Source organism: Micropterus dolomieu, linkage group LG08 (assembly GCF_021292245.1).
Source record: "Micropterus dolomieu isolate WLL.071019.BEF.003 ecotype Adirondacks linkage group LG08, ASM2129224v1, whole genome shotgun sequence".
Classification (NCBI taxonomy): Eukaryota; Metazoa; Chordata; class Actinopteri; order Centrarchiformes; family Centrarchidae; genus Micropterus; species Micropterus dolomieu.
The window spans coordinates 20,410,873-20,432,726 of record NC_060157.1 but is presented as its reverse complement, the minus strand read 5'-3'; the positions used below and the strand labels follow the sequence as shown (position 1 = coordinate 20,432,726).

The 21,854-nt window shown below is 40.6% G+C and overlaps 3 protein-coding genes across 7 annotated transcripts in view; 1 reads left to right on the top strand and 2 right to left on the bottom strand.

The window, feature by feature from the left end:
* Window positions 1–4,567: 4,567 nt before the first annotated feature.
* Window positions 4,568–9,488, bottom strand: lg08h1orf127 (linkage group 08 C1orf127 homolog). 2 transcript variants are annotated; one of them, XM_046056969.1, is made up of 12 exons: window positions 9,366–9,488; window positions 8,304–8,414; window positions 8,125–8,207; window positions 7,942–8,043; window positions 7,728–7,852; window positions 7,474–7,617; window positions 7,321–7,359; window positions 7,092–7,229; window positions 6,934–7,018; window positions 6,468–6,664; window positions 6,166–6,283; window positions 4,568–5,509 (listed from the first exon to the last, which is right to left on the bottom strand). In XM_046056969.1, the coding sequence occupies exons 2-12, from the start codon at window positions 8,339–8,341 to the stop codon at window positions 5,028–5,030; spliced, it is 1,551 nt and encodes a 516-aa protein (XP_045912925.1). In that variant the 5' UTR covers window positions 8,342–8,414; window positions 9,366–9,488; the 3' UTR covers window positions 4,568–5,027. The 2 variants fall into 2 exon arrangements, with proteins under 2 accessions (XP_045912925.1, XP_045912924.1); XM_046056968.1 differs by lacking the exon at window positions 9,366–9,488 and having other exon boundaries at window positions 8,304–8,517.
* A 342-nt stretch (window positions 9,489–9,830) lies between these two features.
* On the top strand, window positions 9,831–14,731 carry tardbpa (TAR DNA binding protein a). Of its 3 annotated transcripts, none has more exons than XR_006826069.1 (7): window positions 9,838–10,611; window positions 11,491–11,654; window positions 11,777–11,917; window positions 12,069–12,239; window positions 12,332–12,416; window positions 13,229–13,375; window positions 14,139–14,731. XR_006826069.1 is itself a non-coding variant. In XM_046057033.1 (6 exons), exons 1-5 carry the CDS (start codon window positions 10,371–10,373, stop codon window positions 12,806–12,808), a joined length of 1,194 nt encoding a protein of 397 aa, XP_045912989.1. In that variant the 5' UTR covers window positions 9,831–10,370; the 3' UTR covers window positions 12,809–12,851; window positions 13,229–13,369. The 3 variants fall into 3 exon arrangements, 1 of the variants encoding a protein (XP_045912989.1); XR_006826070.1 differs by lacking the exon at window positions 14,139–14,731 and adding an exon at window positions 13,570–14,061; XM_046057033.1 differs by lacking the exon at window positions 14,139–14,731 and having other exon boundaries at window positions 9,831–10,611; window positions 12,332–12,851; window positions 13,229–13,369.
* Window positions 14,732–19,986: 5,255 nt separating this feature from the next.
* Window positions 19,987–21,854, bottom strand: part of pgd (phosphogluconate dehydrogenase) — a 7,129-nt gene continuing 5,261 nt past the window's right edge. Inside the window, exons 11-13 of one of the 2 annotated variants that reach the window (XM_046057151.1) lie at window positions 21,666–21,765; window positions 20,880–21,002; window positions 19,987–20,522 (exon numbers count right to left, since the gene is read on the bottom strand). In XM_046057151.1, the coding sequence (XP_045913107.1) occupies window positions 20,403–20,522; window positions 20,880–21,002; window positions 21,666–21,765 (343 nt within the window). In that variant the 3' untranslated portion in view covers window positions 19,987–20,402. The remainder of the gene's footprint in view (window positions 20,523–20,879; window positions 21,003–21,665; window positions 21,766–21,854) is intronic. The other variant, XM_046057150.1, reaches the window with a different exon arrangement.

The window sequence follows — 21,854 nt, the reverse complement described above, 5'->3', positions numbered from 1 at the left end:
AAACTACCACCTCCGTCTTCCTTTACCGTCAAAAAACAATAGGTCTAAAAAAAACCATACACACGCTAAGAAGACGGAAATCTTTATCATAAACTGTATGTTTCTCATCAATAGCATCGCTGTGCATGGGTCCACGTGTGAACATGCATGAGCCATCTGAAATACTGCGACTGAATAGACCTGATCATCAGAAGGGGGAAGAGGCTTGACCTGATATTTCCTCTGTTGTTTTGTCAGGAAAGGGACGTTATTGTAAAAGGTCTGTAAAGATAAATAACCTTGCCGTTTCCATGGCAAAGTCACAAACAGTGGCGGCCAAAGACAAAAGAGCAGAGGACAATAAATCCAACACTGTCAATTTTGTTTAGTTTTCAGAGTGTTTTTGAGGGAAATATGGTTTCAAAACAAGTGGCCACGTCCATATTTCCACAGACAAAGGGAAATTGGATCAGTTTTTTCTGCTTTTTTCTGAGCAGGTCACAGTTTCATCTTGTACATTACTTTCCAGGCCACGCCATCCTGATTGGTAATAGGAATATCTGACACCCTATTTTGCCTTTGGATCAGGAAACTCCTTGTACAGCTGTATACATGTTTTTATAGCCTCCGAAAGAAAGGGTATTGTCTTTAAATCCCTAAGAATGCTTTGTCCAGCCTTCATATTTAAGTGGAAAACCATCCCAGGCCCTTTTTTTTCGCAGGCTGAACAATCAAGAGTGAACACTTGCCTTATTGTTGAGGTCAGTCAGAGTTCATCTCATTAGAACAAATCCAGGGTCAAGCTGTCATCAACATTTCTTATCATACAAGTGTACATGAAAGAGGAACCAATATTATACACCTAACTCTATTAAAATGTCTTGTGGAGTACTAGTGCATATGTGGAAAAGGTTATATAAAATATTTTGTGACTCGAGAGCTGATAACAAAAACGCTTCAAGTGATTTAAAAAATCTGGAGTTGTGAAGTTAGAAAAAAGTGAGATTACCAGACCACTTCAGACAGCTCATCTCTGCTTAGAGACTCGAGACTACATAAGCTGCTACTAGCATAACACACCTGAATCTCAAAGCGTTGGTGACTGAGTTGCATTGTGGGTAATGTAGGTGCCTGGTTTTGACAAGGAGGAAGAATGCATAAAATAAAAATGATAGCTCTGGTTCTGCTGCATTGATTTTGATCCTTTTTTTAAAAAACGTCCATTGCGAGTCTGTCATGCTAAAGGAGTGCAATGCTAAATCAGTGGAGTGCGCATTAAACACAAAAAAGGAACTCTGCAATTCAGAATGTTTCTCAAAATAGGGTCTCAACTTTTATCCGGAACCTTTTTCTGCCATGGCCGCTCTCTCTGCCCCCCAACACTTCCCCATCTTCTCATCATCAGAGGAGACGAGCCTCGTCAGAAGCGAGGCGTGATGAGGAGTGGCCTTATCACTCCAATACAAGAGCAAACACAGGAGTCTTTACAGCACATCGTCTCAGGAAGCAGCGCACGGCAAGATTACTGCCCTTTAAGAAGCCCTAAGACACTACCAATCCCAAGTAGTGTTTTATCTTGACAGTTTGCAGCGCTTTGTTTGCCTTTTCTGTGAAGCCTGGGGATAAAAGAGCAGCCTCTGTGAGCTGTGTCTGATTAGGATCTAATTGTTAACATTCACTGTGCCTTTTTTATTATCACCCTGGTGCTGCCATACATGTAGCAGGTAAAGGCCTTTTCAGTGTTATGAAGGACTCTCCCCTCGCTGCTCTCGTGTGTTACTCAAGTACTAGTTAGCACTGAGGTGGCAGGAGAGGAGCCCCCAGCTCTTCGACATCAACAACAACAACAACAACAACATCAACAAACAGGAATTGATGGCAAGTGTTTATTATGTGGTTTAATTGCTCCTCATCTGGAGGATCTGACAGTTGCGGTTAATGAGAGAGGGAGAGGAGGCACGCGCTGTTGGCAGGGAGCTTCATAGTGTAAGACGTGTAAGTGTGTGTTTGTGTGTGTGTGTGTGTGTGTGTGTGTGTGTGGTAAAAAAAGAGGATAGACCACATTACAGCTCAACACAAGCAACACAGAAGATTTGAGAAGCATCAAATTGTTTATCGAATTATCAAAACAGGCCCCTAAATCATGTCAACCTGAGGCCTCTTCTTACTGTAACCTGTGTGTCATTACTGCACACGCTCTGCCTCAAATACACCTGTAAGCCTGCAGACACGCACACAGTCACACACCATGCCAGATCTTAGCCCCTGCGCAGTCTGTGTACGGTAATCAGTTGCCAAGCAAAGGCAGGATATCACTGAAATCGAGCCTCTTCCTCAATTTTTCATCTGGCCTGCAGCAGGCCTGGCTCAGGCCCAACCAGGGACCTCCCTGACATTGTGCAGTGTCACGCACACACATCCAGGCATGGTTTGATAAAGAAAGCATCAAGACCAGTGTGCCTTCAAGCATGAGTGATGTTCTTTCCTCAGAAGAAAGAGGAAAATTATGTGAGAATGAGGGAAACTGTACTGGTGATGTTGTCCCTCTACTGAATGCCAACACATACATAAACACACATATAAACACACATCACCACAATCAACATCAGAGGCTCCTTGTCCCATTCATAAATTTCTCCCGTTGAGAAACATGGGCATATCTTAAACAGGGCATACCCGCCCCTTTTACAACTCCAGCTCAGCAGGCCCACATGGGAACAATTAGGGGTATACGCAACTTTGGCGAAGGTCCGTAGCAACCAGCTGCATCTGTTTTTATTTACCTTTTTGCACTGGTGCTGGATAATGTCATGAGCACATCTGCTACTGTGCAACGCAACCGTGGTTACATGCGTGGTTGACCCATGATTCTGTAATTACCCGCCAAGCGAGATGAAGAGGCCCAGCAAACCACTCAAAGCCACACAAAGCCTTCCTCCCCCTCTTCCTCCCCGAGTCTCTCCAGTGGCATTAAAATCCCGTCTGCCTCGCCAAAACGTGGTGCTGAGAGCTGGTAGCTGGAGAGCAGAGGAAGCTGAAGTGGCATTTAATGACTCAAAGTTGTCCACAATAGTAATTTTGACTTCATTTTGCTGTCATTAAATTGCCGGTCAGTTAATGACACTCTCTTTCTATTATGTAGGATCAAATGTGGTTATTCTCAAATGAGCTGAGATGAGATACACTTCAATCAAATTTCCTGATCTGATCTGATTGCTTGTTTGTGGTCACATGGCACAAGCTACACAGTCACCCGGTCTTGTTGGGCCACTTTGGGAGGTCTGACAACACTGAACATTAACTAGAAATATTTCATTTTTGCTGCTTCACGGTGGTTTCTGCCGATAAGTTCAGAGAGATCTAATCAGGAGAGGCATGTTAAGCATGCAAGAATTTACTGTAAATGTCTCCACAGAGTGTTCCTTGTTTCAAAAATTGATGACACACTGGTCATGTAAGGCGACTGGGATTAGTCACAGGTGGAAAATTTTGTTGCAGGGCAGAGTGAAGGAAAATACCTCCATGGTGTTTCAGAACTCTAAATGAAACTAGCAAAAGTTTTTACTATTTCCAAAGGTCTTGTGTTTTTTTGAAATTGTGAAAGTTCACATTATTATGCATCTTTATACAACAAACTCAAAGCGGCCAATCACGACAGGACTTGTTTATAATAATGATGAGTGATTATGAGCAATAACAATGAAGACCATATATGGATCACTTCACAGGAGGAGTGTGTGTGGGGGTTGGGTGCCATCATGCTTAGCATCTCCCAGATGTGCAAACCATATGCTCTGACTGAAATTAAAACAAAAAAGAAACAGTGAAACATGAAAGGGATTTTTAACTTTGTAAAGACAGTTAACAGTCGGTACAGATAGGGTAATGACCAAGAGAGGCCACATGAAAGAACCGGGGATGTTGGCGTGCTTTTTGCACTACTTATTCCATTTCCTGCTCACAAGTTCACTGAGCAGATGGGGACCAAAGGCACAAGGAAGTTTAGATTTTCTGCCCCACAGCCCATTGTATATGATGCATGTAACTGCGTAACACTGCACTGTTATCATTTACAGATGCTTTGGTGCATACCAAGAGGTCACAACAACAAAGGTGAAAAGAAAAGGACAGAAACAAAAGTGAAAGATCTTCAGTCATTTAAGTCAAAGGGATCTGATTCATACCTGTGATTCTGTATGGAATAAATTTAAATTAGTCATATTTAATATAACTAATTAACTATTATATATTTTACAGTGGTAATCCATCATTCGGTGCAGACAAAAAGCAACTCAGATAGAAAAATATGTTAAGCTGTTTAATTTCAAAATGAGCATCTGCTGGCAGGCTGCTTTCCCATAGAGAGATTTCTCTGAAAACAGATTCAGTAGTGCCCTCTCCTGTTGGTTCAGCATACTTTAGCAAAGATGCATAAAGCAATTCCACAGTAACTGAATGTTTAGTGTCAGAAAATGGATTTGTTTTTTTAACACAAGAAAAAAACATGTTTGTAAAGTGTCAGTTTTGCCCTAACAAACATAAAACTTCTGAAAAGTCTGAGACTCATCACTGACAAGCAGACAGTCTGTGTCATTGAAAATCAAGACTTTATTACAAGTTTCTATAACACACGTCTTCTCTAGAAGGTGGCATCAGCTGTAGCAACTGCAGGGTCTTCGCTACATCAGCCTGTTGTGCTGCTCGGATAGAGACATGTTTATTTAACGCCTGCCTTGTCTGTGTCTGGATAATGTCCCGCCTCAGGCAGCGGCTGGCAGAGGTCTGGCTGTATTTCTGCTTGTATAATCAACCTTCACAGCACAGACTGACCACAGCATCACCTTTCAAGACTGCAAGCAGACATGTAACACGTGACACCGATGAGAATTAAAACAAAAGAAGTGAATCAGGAGGCCTCAAGCAAGTGTTCAAACTGCATTTGCACTGCACTGAGTCTAGTGTGACTTATCACACACAGAACTAAGAAAATTACATTTAATAATCCATTTAAAACTTTTAGTGATGGGACACACATATTTGTTAGGTTTCTACGCCTCCCAAATCCACTTCAGTCTCCTCTGCTTTGGCAGGTCTTTATTCCCACTGGGTGTTTTGAATTGTTGGTGTTCAGCTGGAACCGTTGTGAGGAAAGTCGTTTCTGGTGGTTCAGCTGTGGCTGATGTCTCAAGGAAATCTGGCTCTGCTGAAGTAGTTACGGTTGCAATTTGAAAATCAGAAAAGCTTGTTTCAGTTGCATTAATGGAAGTAATGTTGTCCCCATCAAACCCGGAAGATAAATTTGACATCTCATCAATGTGGAGAATGAAACTGCGGGTTTCCATATGTGTGTGAGGTGAACTAGTTTTGGAAAACTCGGCGGTCATCTCTTCATTTAGCTTCCCTATAGGAACTGTGGAGTGGTCCGATGACAGCTGTTCTGTAGTTAAATCCTCATGTTTAAAGTTGAGCGCGGACGGGGCTGTGGTGTTTGGTCCAGGAGAGGATGTGATGTGTGACGCAGCATGCCTGGCTGTGAAGGCAAGATTGCATTTGTAACATAATGTGGGTTTTTAGCAGAAGTAACATTAACAGTAACACAAGTGGATTTTTATTTACACATTTTCACAATCTTTTTGTGACACACAACAGACGGATTCTACATCATCTTTTAAGTCTAAAAACCAACTTGCTAGTTACCCCAAAATGTTAAGATTTTTATGTTCTGTGCCTTTTAAAATTATAATTGCAAGTAGAATCAACTAATAAAACATGACAAACAACAGTATCAGTTTATAATGTGATTGCAGGTTTCATCAAATGCAGATAGATTTTAAAACTACAAAATGATATCATTAAATGTCCCAAAAGCAATTCTCTTGCCCTTTTTTAGGTGTTTTCATTCATATATATATATTCCTCTCTATTGCTTTGCTTTTATTTGTTTTATTTGCTGTTATGTTGACATCCTATTCATTTTTTTTTCTGTCAATCACCTTGTTTTAACTTCTACCTCACTTTAAACAGTATGAAAAGTGCTATATAAAGTTGAATGATTCATTGACTGAGCAACAAACGAAAGTGCCTGGTGTGACTACAGTAAAAGCCTTTCAATGGCTAGTGGTCAAAATATCATCCAATAATTAATCACCACTTTAGTTTTACTGTGTGCATCAGCAGCACATTCACCTGTGCATGGCAGTGTGTTCTCCATGGTCCAGTGCATTTTGTGATTTGTCTCTTTGAAGGTGAGCACAACATCCACCCAGTAGAATGGCTGCAGGAGTTGTTTGCTGTCTGCGCAGGCCTGTAAAACCAAACCGGTGTAGATGTTTTACACTGTAATAACTCCGTAAGAAAAAAGACGCACAGCACTTACAGTTTTAAGAAATTTCAGAAACTGTCTGGACTGCATTACACAAAATGTACCCCGATGACGATTAGGTCTGATTTGTAAACATAAGAGTGCCAACTGTTGTTTCAGCACTAACCTTGGTGTGGAGTATATGAGCTGTAGGAATGATCAGTGTTACAAATTCACTCGTCTCATGTACAGTGAAATAATCTGTCTGGTTCACCGACACATTACTGACTGTCAGTGCTTCGTTGTCATAGCTGCCTCGCTTGGTCAAACCCATGTGTCGTTTGAAAATGTGCAGCACGGTCTCCTCTGCTGTGGCTGTGGTCACTGAAATTTACATCAGCAATAAAATGTGTTACTGGCATTAGAGGTGGAAAGTAACCAAGTACATTTACTCAACTACTAGACAGTTTTGAGGTACTATAGACTCCACTATATACATTCACTTCACTACATTTCATGGATTATTGTACTTTTTACTCCAAACTTTATGTTTTCTTGTTTCTATTTGTAATGGTGTATTTTTACAAAAGTTAAAGCTTGTGGTATGGCAAAGGAAACTAACTTCCAGTAATGATTCTCCACTTGCGACCCACCTTTTGGGCACGTAGCTTCCAAACTGTAGGCATATTGACCACTGACCAGCTTCAAAGCCAAGAATTCCCCTTCATTTTCCATGACCTGAAATAAAGTGAAATTGCTGTAATATTGCCAGTGGTCACTAGACGCCAGTATGCTGTTTGAGGTTTCTTACTTTGAAAGAGCTCATGACCTCCCTCCTCCTGCCTTGAACTGTAATGTCTCGTCCACTCGTGTCAATGTTCATCTGGATCAGGCTGGCATCCTCCAGAGCTACAACGAGGTGGTCGCTCAGAGACAGTGACCAGTGCAGCTGTAATGCGTAACCGAATATGCAAACACAAAAACAGTCAGACAGATCCCCGCTAGCTGAATTCATGATAGTATTGATTTCAGTTACCTACTTCCTTATCCCAGTTGTCATAGGGAACTTGTCTGGTCACCTACAACCACATACAAATCTTATCAGACTAAGCAAGCAAAACACCTGGTAAATATGTAGAAAATTAAAGTAGTGTAACGTTGACCTACATACGATAACTCCAGTCAGCAGTTACCTGAATATATTCTGAATCACACTGGATTTGCTCTCTGCTGGGCAGCACAGAAACCACAGGACACTTCATCACAAAACTATGAGGTCTGCCTCCAAATCGATTTATCCTCTTCACCAAATTCAGTGTCAGGATATTGTAGCCGTGCTGAACAATCACCATACAATCAGAGCAGAGTCACCATCAAGCTCAGCTGCAAAGGTCAAATGTCACAGTTTCTGTGCGTGGATTAGATATTTCTTAAAAGTGTGACATACCTGTTGTTGGACATAACATCCAGTGTAACGGACTCTAAAAATAAAGTTCTCGTCAGGGTCTTTGTGCAGTGAGAATCCACAGGCAGACAACTGGAGGTTTAGGTAATCCAGAGATGCAAGGTCGGCTTGTGGAAAGCAAAATCTCATTCATGATACTCATATCTTCATATTTAATTTCAATGGTGTTTTTTTCTTTTGTTTAAGAAATAATTACCTTGGATCTGTAAGGCCCCAGACATCCAGACTCCCAGCCCTTCAATCCTTGCCCTGTGGATCCACATCTCCATGTATTCAGAAAAACATGCCGCATCTCCTTCTGAAAATGCAAATGCATTTTCTCACATATCCTGTGACAGCACTAGAAACAACTGTAAGTCATCGCTGTATAAAGGCTCACCTGTTAATTTTGTTGTTGGGGTATCAATCCATTCTCTTTTCTGAATGGAAAACACATTCCTCATGATAAAACATTGTAAAACACTGCAAAAAAAAAAAAAAAAAGAAGTTAGAATTGAGCTTATACTTTGAACATGGTTAATAATTGAACTTCCTTTTAAACAACATTATGCTACTCACATAGTTCTAAGTAGCATGCCAAATCTTATCTGATCCATGCCACTTCCAATGACAAAAACTTCTGTGGGCAGTCTGACGATAGCCTATTTGTAGTCTAATGGAGTAATGTCACTGGGGAGGGGAGGAAACAGGTGTGTTTGCTTTGACATATTAATGACAAGTCACAAAGAATGATCACTGTCTCCAAAAGGTTTAAAAGTAGGCTACTTGTAGACCTTCTAATTTGTCAAGGTTTTTGTCATTAAAGATTGTGATAGTGATTTTCTACCTAAACTCCATAATACAAGTTTACGTTCCTTCTCGGCCACTACGCTCCTCCAACGAACGCCACCTGGCTCTGCCATCCCTTCACACAAAGCGATCCCAGTCCCAGCTGTTCTCATCTGTGACACCACGATGGTGGAACGAGCTACCACAGGCCATCAGAGCAATTTTTGTTAACTCTTACTTCTTTCCCTAGATATTTACCCCATTGTTGCGATATGTACTGTGAGCTCTTACTAGTATTTATTGCTGCTCATACTACTATGTATTGTCATTTGTAGATCTTGCGCTGTATTTGATGCTTTGTTGATGCCTGTATGTTGTTTCTCAAATGTAAGTCGCTTTGGATAAAAGAGTCAAATGAGTAAATGTAAATGTAAATGTGATCATGAATTAACCCTTTAACTTTAGAATAATCCTATGCTACAGTATCACACATTTGCGGTGTCACCTTGTTCCAATCTGTTCATTTAAAATAGTGAAATTTTCAGACCAGATGGTCACTAATGTTTTTTTTTTTTTACTGAATCATTCCATCAAATACAAATATTCTAGATTTCTTCCACATGTCCAGTTCATCCTGACATGTTTGGTATTTTTTGGAAACTTTGGGATTGCCACTAAAATTTTGGGTTAAGGGATGATACAAAACTGGAAAGTTAATGTGGATACGAGTTGATCAGGTCACTGTTAATATTCACAAAAATAAACATTGTTGTGGGTTAGAACGATATTTGGCTGCACAGAATAAGTTTGTAATGGCTCTACAACTGGTGGCTCAGTTGTTTGCATTCTCACCTTCAGATACATTTTAACAAAGATCATTTTAGCCCAGTTTGACATAGCATAATCATATTCTCATGAAAATATCTGAAAAAGTAAACCAATAAGTTAAAAAGATAGATATATAGCCTACAGCGGTGTGAAACGACTTTTCACATAACACATGGTTGACTGGCACTCAATAGAATTTCACAGCGCATAACGTTGTTTGGGCTTTCAAGGTGAATCGTTATGATTACACTTCAAAGGGTAAATCCTGAGCTTTAATCGTTGCCCATTACACGTTATGTAACACAACAAGATGGATGAAGTTAACCACATCATGTTTAAGATAAGCTAATACAAAAATTAACCGAGAATGGGTAGTCTGAAGTGAAAATATTACTAAATGTTTTAATTTTAACTTCTAGCATCCCTACAAATTTTAAAAGTGTGCCCTCCCAACTACATGATGTCATCGCAACATGACGCGCAGCGCAGCCATTTTGTTAGCTAGCTTGAGGTTGGAGCCGTTAGCCGTGTAGTGCTGCAAATATTCACTGTGGTCTGACGATTTTGTACTTAGATTTCACCGAGAAATATAACGTGTCGATGTTTTTATTTACGTACAAGTTTCGGCTACACGCTCGTATATAAAAGGAGGACGCGTGTATTTGTTGACAGTAAGCACAGCGCGAATCTGGATGGTCATTCATTTTTCAAGCCGTCTGAGGTTTGCTAGCTTGTTAGCTAGCTGGCTAACTTGTTTACGCGTGTTATCAGCGGAGGGGAACATACAGAGTATTGAAGGCCCCAAAGGTATTAAATGTTACAGAGCTGTGGAGTGAGTGTTAGCGTTTCACACAGTTTGTCTGTCTGCGTTTGACTGCCCTTGCATTTTAGTTGCGTCACATAGGAACAGAAATAAACTTCAGCCCGAGTCGACACTGCTAACTCGCGTGCATCATTCTGTTATTTACTGGTAACTTGAGCTTCATCCGCTGATTTCACTCAGACCAGCGCTCAAGCTATTCAGAGACCATGTCAGAGTTGTATATTCGTGTGGCTGAGGATGAAAACGAAGAGCCCATGGAGATCCCCTCAGAGGACGATGGTACTATTTTGCTGTCCTCGGTAGCAGCGCAGTTTCCAGGGGCGTGCGGGCTGCGGTACAGGAACCCGGAGTCCCAGTGCATGAGGGGAGTCCGACTTGTGGAGGGTGTCCTGCATGCACCTGAGAACGACTGGGGAAACTTGGTCTACGTCGTCAATTACCCTAAAGGTGAGGCAGATGTTCGTGTAGATGATTTTTGCTTTTACGTTTTCACCAAACGCAAGAGGTAAACCCTGTCCACAAACACTTAGTTGCCAGTTTATTAAGAACTCGTAGCTACAATAACAATATCTGTATTAACTCCTAACGTTTAGGAAGGTTATAATGTTAGGTTTTTGTTGAAACTGAGGTTTTGATTCAACTTGTTGCCATTCTGTTGCTGATGAGTTGCTTTGCCTAACACAGAAGTGTTTCTAATATTAAGCCTGTCGTCATTGTTATAAATAACATGGTCAAAATATTGGGAACACCTCAATATGGTGCAATCCAATGAACAACAAATAACCATATAGTAGGATCAGCATCAGTGCTTGTTGTGTTAGTCTGTATTTATTTGAGCTAGAAGTACTTAATAAATTGGCAACAGAGAAATGCTAATGCTCCATCACGCAATAACTTTGTAGACCTTTCCGTTCTTCCATATTTTGTGGCATCAGGTAAGGCCCTTTACTGTTTTGATATGACAATGACCGTCTGCATAAAGACATTTTTAGCAGGTGTGGAAGATCTCAACTGGCCTGCACAGCGTCCTCACCTCAACCCTCAAACAACTTTAGGATGAACTGGATTGAGCAAGGCCTTATTGCTCAGCATCAGTGCCTGACTTTGCTAATGCACTTGTGGCTGAATGGGAACAAATGCCTGCCCTGAATACAGGTTCCAAAGTCTTGTGGATATCCTTCACAGAAGAGTGGTTGCTGTTATCGCAGCATATTAATGTGCATGGGTCAGGGGAACAATGTTTGACCCTTCTCCTCGGTTAATGGAGATTTGTATTTGCATGTGATTGGCTCCATATGTGACCTGATATAAATTTATACTTCACAGATAACAAAAGGAAGATGGAAGAAATAGACGCCGCCTCAGCTGTGAAAGTAAAAAGGGGCTTTCAGAAGACATCAGATCTCATTGTCCTCGGGCTGCCGTGGAAAACAACAGAGCAAGACCTGAAAGATTATTTCACTACCTTTGGGGAGGTCATCATGGTGCAGGTAGTGATGTCTCGCCTGAATGTTTCTTTGTTAGGCTTAGAGTGTAATAAGGATATCTTGTTATGTTTCTGGTTTAGTTAAAATTGTTAATAAAGCTGGCATTTCCTCTTTATTCATTCTAGGTCAAGAGAGATGCAAAGACTGGTAACTCAAAAGGGTTTGGGTTTGTCCGGTTCACTGAATATGAGACACAAACGAAAGTGATTGCTCAGAGACACATGATTGATGGACGATGGTGTGACTGCAAACTTCCCAACTCAAAGGTAGTTTGGGGCGTATAGTATAGTCAAAAACCTTTTGGGTCAAGGATTAGTTGATACGAACAATATTGGTGGTCATCTGGATGTCTTCTGTTAGACATTTTTCATCATGTGGATTGCTTAATTTATTGCTGAGCCTCTTTTGTCCTCTCAGGCGTGTCCTGATGAGCCCATGCGGAGCCGTAAAATCTTTGTTGGCCGCTGTACAGAGGACATGACAACTGATGAACTGAGGCAGTACTTCATGCAGTATGGCGAAGTCACTGATGTCTTCATCCCCAAACCTTTCCGGGCATTTGCATTTGTCACATTTGCAGATGACCAGGTGAGATTCGCTGTAAATGGCAGCAAGTATGATTGTTAGTTGATAGCATAATAATGACTGTAGTGATAATCTTCTCCTCACTTCTTTCTTAGGTCGCCCAAGCCCTGTGTGGAGAGGACTTGATCATCAAGGGCATCAGTGTGCACATCTCCAATGCCGAGCCCAAACACAATAATAGTAGGCAAATGATGGATCGAGGGCGGTTTGGGGCTGGTGGGTTCAGTCAGGGCTATGGCAGTAATCGCGGTGGGCTAGGCAGCAGTAGCGGTGGGGTTAACTTTGGGGCTCTCGGTCTTAACCCAGCAATGGTGGCTGCTGCCCAGGCAGCGCTGCAGAGCAGTTGGGGAATGATGGGCATGCTGGCTAACCAGCAAGGTCTGACTACAACGGCAGGCACAGCCACTACAACCCGAGACCAGACCTATAGCTCTGCCAGCACCAGTTACAGCAGTCCCAGCTCAGCTAGCCTCGGTTGGCCTGCAGGCACTAACACCGCCTCCAGCAGTGGCTTCGGCACTTCTGGCTTTGGCAACTCTATGGAGTCAAAGTCTTCTAGTTGGGGAATGTAGATAGCTTCAAGTTGACCTTTTCTGTTGCTATTAGGCTAATCTGGTAAGTATACATAATACAGCTGGGAACTGCTTATATCTTATGTTCCTATTATTTAAAATACACTGCCTTTTATTTTGTTAAAGAGAAAATGTATACTTGTGTGTGACTGATTATGTAGTCATGCATTGAGTGGGTGAAAAATTTAGTTTTAGTGGAGACTGCCACAATTTTTTTTGTTTGTTTTTAAGAAAGTTATGCAGAGATGATGCATGCAAGATAAATATTTATAAACATGCACGAGTATCTCGAGAGCCCCCACAGCCCCTTGTAAAATTGGCTTGATATAATTATACATCTGTATGCAGTTGATTGCATCTTTTTGTTTGTTTTTTGTTTGACGTCTTTTGGAAACGCCTTCATGAAAATCTCTTCTGCAGTTCACCAACTCTTTCCCAATTTCCCGGGAGGAAGCGCCTCATTGGCAGCAATGTTCGACAGATCTCAGTATCAATTCCCCTCCTCCCATGTGTAAATGCTTTGTCATCAAAGAACACAGCTTCACTCTGCATATACTGTGTTAGACGGTGGGTGTTGTCTTTTTTTCCTCTCCCCTTTTTATGGATATAAAAATCTTGTCTGCTCTTGTCGCATTTCGAGATCAATGAGTGGGATTGGTGTTGGACCGAGTGCGAGTGAGCGAACGGAAGAGAAAAATGAAAGAAAGCAAGTGTGAGAAGGACTGCTTGTGCACATTTTCTTTTTTTTTTTTTTTTTAAAGAGCCAAATGCCTGCGAGAGTTGAGAAGAACCTGTGGCTTTGTGCGAGTGTGAGAGGAAGAAGCAAGTACGAGTGTGTTCCTAATGGCCATCACAAGGACATTTATTGCATCTCGAGATCCCTAGGGTCTCGGCTTTCTCTCATCGTTTTCTATCACCCTTAATTCTTTAATAACAATGAAATGTCAAGTGCTATGAGTATTTGTATCTTTTCGTAGCTTTCTCTTGCTGTATGATTTGATGTGAATGCTCTGTCTGGTTGTGTGCTTTATTTTCTCCTTGTTACCACCCTCTGTGTGTGAAAATGTGACTGGTGAAGTCTGTGTGGGGGAAAACACTGAAAGTATGTTGAAGTTTGCAAGTGAGCTCAGAGGTTTATGTGGTGAATGTTTGTCAAGTTCCCATTGAAAGTTTGTGTTTGAAGTGGTTTCGAATGCATTTTCTATGTTTTGTGAATCAAAGGGAAGTCTGAAATAAAACTGAATTTGACTAGGTATGATACACTCTTGACAGTGACTTATTTTTGACTTTACATTAATTGAACTGCCAACACTTTAATTCACATGTATAGGGACCTCGGACATGGACAGCCCAGGTTGGAGTCAGTTATGGAGAAGCTGAAGACATTGTTGGGTGGGCCGGCACAAACCAACAATGGAATTGCTGCACGACTGCCTTTATCCTGAAAAGGATCTTCACCTCACTAGCAAGAAACCGCGGACCATCCCTAAATGAAATTTAGAGCGGACCATACTCAATTGGGCTGAGGTATATGTGTATACCTGCAAATGTCACAAATAGGACCAAAGTCACATCTGCAGTTTGGCAGTGATTATACTTATACTCTTTTTCCGAACTTGTGAAACACAAAGCCTGCCTTAAATCTGAAACATGTATGTCCGTAATTGGTTCATTCTTTGTCCTCAATAACAGTCAGTGATAACTTGTGGAAGTGTTGACAGGTAGGCTTCTTTTCAATGTGTTCAGTAAGGCAGGATGTGTTCTTGTTGTTTTGTTTACCTTGATTGTAAAGTGGTTGGAATGTATGAGCTGAGTTTTCAAAGGGACTTTAACAACTGATTGAACATGCCAGCAGGAATTCACACTTTCTGTATTGGAAATATTTTAGTATTGCGGTGTAAAATAAAGGTTTTGAGTTTTTAATCACCTGTCGTCTCTCAATGTAGATAAAGTGTAGATTAATATAAGTATTTTTCTTACTGGACCCCCACCTCAAGCTGTTTATCAGATGTAATTCGGAAGCTCAGATTTAGCCCTTGGTGTAAAATTTGCTAAAAAACGGGTCCTGCACTTTGAAGTGTTGATGCTGGCTGCTTGGAAGGTGTACTTTTAACGTTCTGCCTGTTGATGGTGCTGATGTGCCTTTTTCTTATAGCTTGTGTGAGTCCCAAGTCTCCTTTTAATTACTGAATTATATTCAGAACAGTTTATGTGCTCCTGGAGGTTTGTTTGCATTTAGTAGCCCCTAAAACCAATTTCAAGTAAAACACGTCTTCCTGTAGAAAGGCCCTTTGGATGCCCAGTCAAGACTGAAGTATCTTGTAGAACGTTGTATACATGCAAAGCTATAATACATTCCTGCTGGATGTCATCAAGTGCAGATATTATGAACCACAATAGTAATTTAGGGAATGGGTGTAAAATGTGACATCAGTTACATCAAGTGTTATGGAAAGAGGAGGGTTCTTTTCTCTTAATTTTAATAGTATCAGTAATGGAAAATATTGGTATAAAATGATTTGATCTTTGAAAAGTTCAGATCATAAGACCTTTACATTATTTTCTGTTTCACCAAATTAAATGCTTAATAGGCAGAAATTAAAAATCTAGAAAGACAACAAAAACCTAGTTACACCTGAATTTTAAATTTGTGTTGTGTAAGAGACATCGATCAAGTCTTGATCAGTTTTACCTAATTGAAGATCACAGAAAAGATAGCACAGGTCTCTAAAATAATCAAATCTCTGTAATGGCACTGAAATGTCAAACAAGGCTCATTAATTTCCTGCATCACCACACCGACTGTCACAGGGCACACCTTATAGCTGTAGTTTAATTGAAGCTGTTGTGAACTGATGTGCTTTCTCCCACTGTGAGCAGGTTGACAAGTTCTTCCAGAAGAAGTTCTTGCAGGGTGGTATGTCCTGAGAGCAGATGTTTACTTAGGGTCATCTCTGCCAACTTCTCACTAAGGTACTTCCCTGCATCAATGAATCCAAACTGTAGCTGAATCGTTCCTGAAAGCATCTGCTGCAACCAGGGGCGTCACTTTGTGTCGAAAAGTGCTGGGGACATTTAAGGGCTCAGATTAGAGTTGTGACAAAACACTTAGCATAGGAGACCTGACAATCCAGAATATTGGGGTCACGAGAACAAGACTAGAAGATTTTTTTAATACTATTTAAAGAAATATTCGTTGATGAAAATAGAGAAAAGAAAATGATTTTGAGCACTAAACACTTAATTTCCTGCATTCTAGAGACATTTTCTGCACCAATTTATGGTGGAAATGTCTTTATTTATATAAAGAGGAACACAAAATTCAGGTGGCAGGTTACAATTCAGAAAAAATTATAATTAATTTAAAATAATTTAATATAATGGAATAATCAGTAAATTTTTTAACTTAAGTAATTGTTTTGGACAATGCAGATCTGTTTTTTGTATATTTACATCACATTGCATGTTTTCTTAATGTGCCAAAAAAAACTTTCTCCTGGCACTTACATTTGTTATTTAACATTTTTTGTTGCAAGCTATTTTTCAGAACCTTTTTTAACAAATGATTTCAAAAAGTGATGGGGACATGTGCCCAGCGTCCCCAGTGTAAATGACACCTGTGGCTGCAACTTCCTCTGCTCCTTCTGCAGTTTCTAATGAAAGACAAACTCAGGTTCAACATGTGTTTCAACTCTTTAAAATCTGCAAGTAAGGATGCTGCTGCAGGCAGAGAAGCTTAATTAAGTCTGAATACAGCCACCAGCGCTGTCCATATTTACCCTCCTTTGGGAAACACACAGTCTGGATAGAATCCTCTGTTTAAAGCTGCATGTAAAGTAGAATGTTTAAATTTGTACATGTTATATTCATGTAATACATATATTTCACATATAATATTCTGAAAAGTGAACCTGAGTCTGTGTCACAAAAGGCAACATCATATTTAGTTTGATTCTGATTTACTACAATCCAAAAATAATCACTAGGCATCAAAGCCGGGGCTGAACATAGTCCTCAACAAATGCAGTGTTTACCTCTATTTGAGTTAATTTGACTTTATAGTGCCCAGCTGCTAAAAAAAATAAAGAGTATATATTGATGATCCTCCAATAGGAGCCGAAGGGCTTGGGCATAATTGTTGGTTTTGGTTTTTTGGATTTGTTGACCTTAAGAAATATATAGAATGTTGCCTAATTTATTCTTTAAGCAGAGGTGTAAAGAGAACAAGTTTAATGGTCAATTCACCTACTGTAAGTGTGTTTCTGTCATGCAACAAAGGCCCAACATGTTAAACAACTACAATAAAACTTTGTTGTTCTTGATATTCACTCCATGGTCATTTTGGTTGAATGATGACGTGCGCATCAGAAATCCAGGATGTAGATGGCGTTTGATTTTAATGAAATCCATTTGCATCTGTCGTCCAGTCGTCCTCCTGCATCTTCATTATGCATCATCTTACTGTCTGGTGTGGCCTTGCTGCCTGCGTAGTCTGCAGATGACTCAGCGGCCTCATCTTCCACCTGCGCTGGCTTCACTGAGCTCTAATAGCCTCTTGTGCTCTAAATGCAACCTCCACTTGGCATCAGGCCTCATTAAGAATACAAGGCCTCTAATTGTAGAGAATGTTCTGTCCCTTGGATTAATTAAAGATTAGAGAAAAGAGATAGGAACACTGGACGTTTCTTTTTCATTAACCAGTGGGACGAATCCAAATAACAGAGTAGCAATCACTTGGTAGAGGGCCTCCCTGAGGGCCAGCAGGGTTGAGGCTCACTCTGATAATGGAGCAGCCTGTTCGTGGTATTTGAAGTGTATGTAGGTAAGCATAGGAATGACAGTGTTTATATTGTTTGCTCTGCTGTGTTCCCCTTTAGGATCAAAGCTCTGACATGCAGAGTCAAACGGGGAAGCCTTTGAAGGGTCCCAGGACGGTTGAATAGAAGATAGAAGTGTTACACCTGGCAATCACTAAAGCTATCCCAGCACAGGTGCACAGAGGTGAGGCTTTGTTTACTGTTGAACAGCAGGTGTAATAGCAGCTGTGACACACTACTGTCAGATACAACCTCCCTCACTGCTGCGGGGGTGGAAGCAGCGCTGGTAGCATGTTTATTTCAGCAGGTGACAGTACAGCTGAGAATCCCTAGACAAGGCTTTAGGGAACACAACAGTAAGTATAGTAATAAAAGAGATTCAAGTTTTTATTACATTTTTATTTTGTTTCTTAAAACACGCTCCACTAGAACCTGATCTTTCTATGCCAAACTGATCTTCATCAATGTGAGGATGTTTTCTGATACCAGCCACAGTTTACCTGAATTTTAGTATTACAGTTTCTTTTGTCTTCTGAGGGAATAGTTTGTGTTACATTTTTTTTGATCAAGCAGATGTCATCTAGACCACCTTTTTGGCCTCGTATTTTTTGGGCATGTTATGCCTCTGTGAGACCATCATGTGTAGATAGATGAGAGGAACTATTTCCCATTTAATATAGTTATTGTGTATTGAGACAGGTCTACACTCAGTATAGATGAGGACAAAGCAACGCCTGTACAATTTACCTGTCTTTATTTTTAACATTCAGTTTTTGTTGAGACTGTCTCTTATATGGTAATTTTGTCTTACAATATAATTCAATACAATACTGCAGCCTCAGAACTTACTAGAGTTGAATCAGAATGTCTCTGGCAAAATAGATTCTCTCGATTGCTTAAACACATTTCTTGAAATTATACCTCTTTTTCTCAAAACTCTAAACACAAATCCACAACTTCTTACCCAATTCTCCAAACATCCTATTTTCAGATCAAAATGAAGCTCTCCACTCAAAACCATTCAATCTTGCTGAAAAACTAAACTTTGCCCTCTGACATGACACACAAACTCTCAAAAACACACACACTACAACAGTCTTACACACTGGTGAGATAATATCAAATCAATACTACAAAAACTGGTTATTACTTATGTTGCTTGTGATTCTCCCCCTCAAAAACCTTTCCACATGATGAACACAAAAGAAATAACAAATGTAAACATTTGCAAAATTTTTTTCCTTAGTGTGCTGCACAACACAACACACCAAACAACAAATTATTCTGCCCCAGCGTCCTGCCTTTGGTCTGGGACAGGCCAGAGATTCTCATCCTCCACCTCCCTCCTACTCTAATCTACTCCTCTGCCTCCTCATCTTCCTGCTATCCCATCTCCTCCTTCAACTCCTCCTCCTCCTTCTCCTATCTGGTATCCTCTACCTCTTCCTTCACATTTCTCTGCATCCATTGTTCCAAAACTGAATTTTGACTGTGTTTCCACCTGGGTAGCGGTGTACTAATTGAGCCCAAGCTGTGCTGACTTGAGTATTGAATGTCAGTGGTTTCTGAATGACCACATGGTGCAGGCAATGAGAAATGAAGGGATTTGTGTGTAGAGTTTAGGAAAATGGGTGGGCTTTTTGAAAAATGGAGTTATGGTTCTGAAATTTTTGTTCAAAAGCAGAAAAACTGTAAAATCTCAGTTTCACTCATAACCTGTTGTATTGTGACAAAATAAATCTACCCAGCTAAACAATGCGTTAGTATCTTAGCGCCACCTGCTGGAAGTCAGTAAAAGGACAAGACATCAAATGGTCTAGTATACATTTCACTAAAGGGCCCATTACCAGCAAGGTTGTGTTTAGGGTTCTCTTTGTTAGTTGTATAGATCACAAACCTACACATTGCTTGGCTCTGCAGATTTAAACACCCGGCCATCATTCAGACAGGCCCTCAAACCCACCTTTTCAAACTTGCATTCCCCTTCTCTCCCCTCCCTTTTTTAACCAACTACATTTTTCTATTTCTCCCTGTAAGCATCTTTGAGTAGTTAGAAAATCACTATAAGTATAGTTTTATTATTATTAAACATGAAGATATTTCAGTCACTGAAGTAACCAATTTATTGGATTGTGCTGTCTCAGTAGGGTTGTGCACTTTCTAGCTTGTGTAATGATTATCATATATTCACTGTTTATATATCCACACTTCAGACATGTATTAATGCCATCTAAATAGGCCAGTGGCTCAACATGTCCGTCTTCTAGACAGGTTACTATCACTTGTTGCTTAATTTAGTGCTACACACAAACATCTCAATCCGGTTTACATCACCCAGTTAAGGACCACACAAGCTAATTATAAAGGGATTTAAGTCTTTATTTAGTCCAATACAGTTCAACGCTTCACATTAATCCAGCGTTAACAACGTGAACCCTGGGCCCAACATGACTGGTGAACATCAGTTTGATGGCCAGCCTAATATCAATAGCAACCAAATAGACTTTCTTGTTCCCCCTATTGTGACTGTGATGAAGTTCAGATACACCAAAATACTGGGTGTAGAGTTTACAGTACACTTAATCTACAATATTCCTTATTGATAAATAAAACTGCAACAAGTCTTTGAGAGGAGTAAAAAATTGGATTAAAGGTGACTGTTGGGGCAGGAGGCTCTAAATAGTCAGGCATCGTTTTAAAGTTGGAATGTGTAAAATTTCTCTTGTGTCTCTCCCTCTCTCTCTCGTTTGTGTTTTTGAGTGATGTGAAGATGGTCCTTAAGCATTGTAGGATGAAGAGGAGACATTTCCACCGTGGCCCGTCCAGTTGGTGTGGATGAAATGACCGGGGTTTGACAGCAGTTCATATGTGTGGGCTCCAAAGTAGTCCCTCTGGGCCTAAAAAACATCATCATCAACAACCTCTGACACTCAAATATCACTTTCAAATAGGAATGCTACTATTAACTACAGTTAACTACTACAAACAGATATTCAATCTACAATGATTGAAACAAGGGGGAAGCAGCAGTCCTCACATTTAAAACCAGTGGTATTTGTGTGAAATTAATAAAAGTTTCAGCGCTATATTTAAATACTGATGAAGTTCGAGAGTCCAAAGACAGATGAGTAAATTAGTAACAAACACACCATATGCAGTTGGGGTCTTCAAAGTGCTTAAATCTTAACACATGATCGTTATAGGCCAATATGCCTCCACACTCACAGTGGGCTCTGCAGCATCAACTATCTTACCTGGAGGAGGTTGGCTGGCAGCATTTCATGTCTGTAGCCATCATAGAAGGACAGAGCTGTGGTGAAACAGGGCATAGGGATGCCATGCTGGACTCCAGTGCTGACTGTTCGGCGCCATGACTCCTAAACAAAGAGATTGAACGTGTTAACAAAAGTTTTTGGTTCGCGGAACGAATGTAATTTGGTGTCAACATGTGATGCCAACAACAAGAGGTCTTCACGAGGCCAGTCAGTCCCTGGTAACCAAAACCCAATTTGAGACAGGTCCAAATTATATTTCAGTCCAATCAAGTCAGGGAGAGTTTGCCTGCCATGGGTCTCAGGAAACTATGTACCAGGTGGACCTGAGCGCACTATGAGCTTTTTGCGGAGAAGATGGAAAGCTTGAATTGTGAAGTGCAGAGAAAAATCATATCTTGCCGCTTTTGGCACGGCTGCTTGTTAATTAATCGTGCCACCAGTGTTGGTGTTTTCTCTCTGTTTTGGACGAATTATTTCGTTGGGTTCAGGTAGGCCAGTTAATAGAAGACTTTAACAACTCTTGAGTAGTCCCAGAAGACAATTTGGATGACGCATAAGCAAAGAATAAATCCACCGTGTCTTTTAACAATACAATGTACAAGGAAACACCTTCAGTTTGAAGACAAAACAGACAAAACAGCATCTCAATAGTAGACCGGGAATTGGTACTGTTCACTCCTTTCTTCATAAAAGAGGAAATAACTTTTTTGTGTGTGTGTGTGTGTGTGTGTGTCTTTCAGTGTGGCCACTTCTCCTTCCTCATACCTGACAGTCCTGCACAGCATTACTGAAGAAATTGTCCAGCAGCAAGTTCTGCAGCTCTGCGTCCCTGTCAAACGCTTCTTTGATTTTACCCAGGAAGACACTGGCGGGGAGAGGAAAGGGCCGTGTTAGGCAACAGTGGTAACAAAGAAAAGGAAAGATTTTGCTCATAGTGGTTTCATTAGATAACTG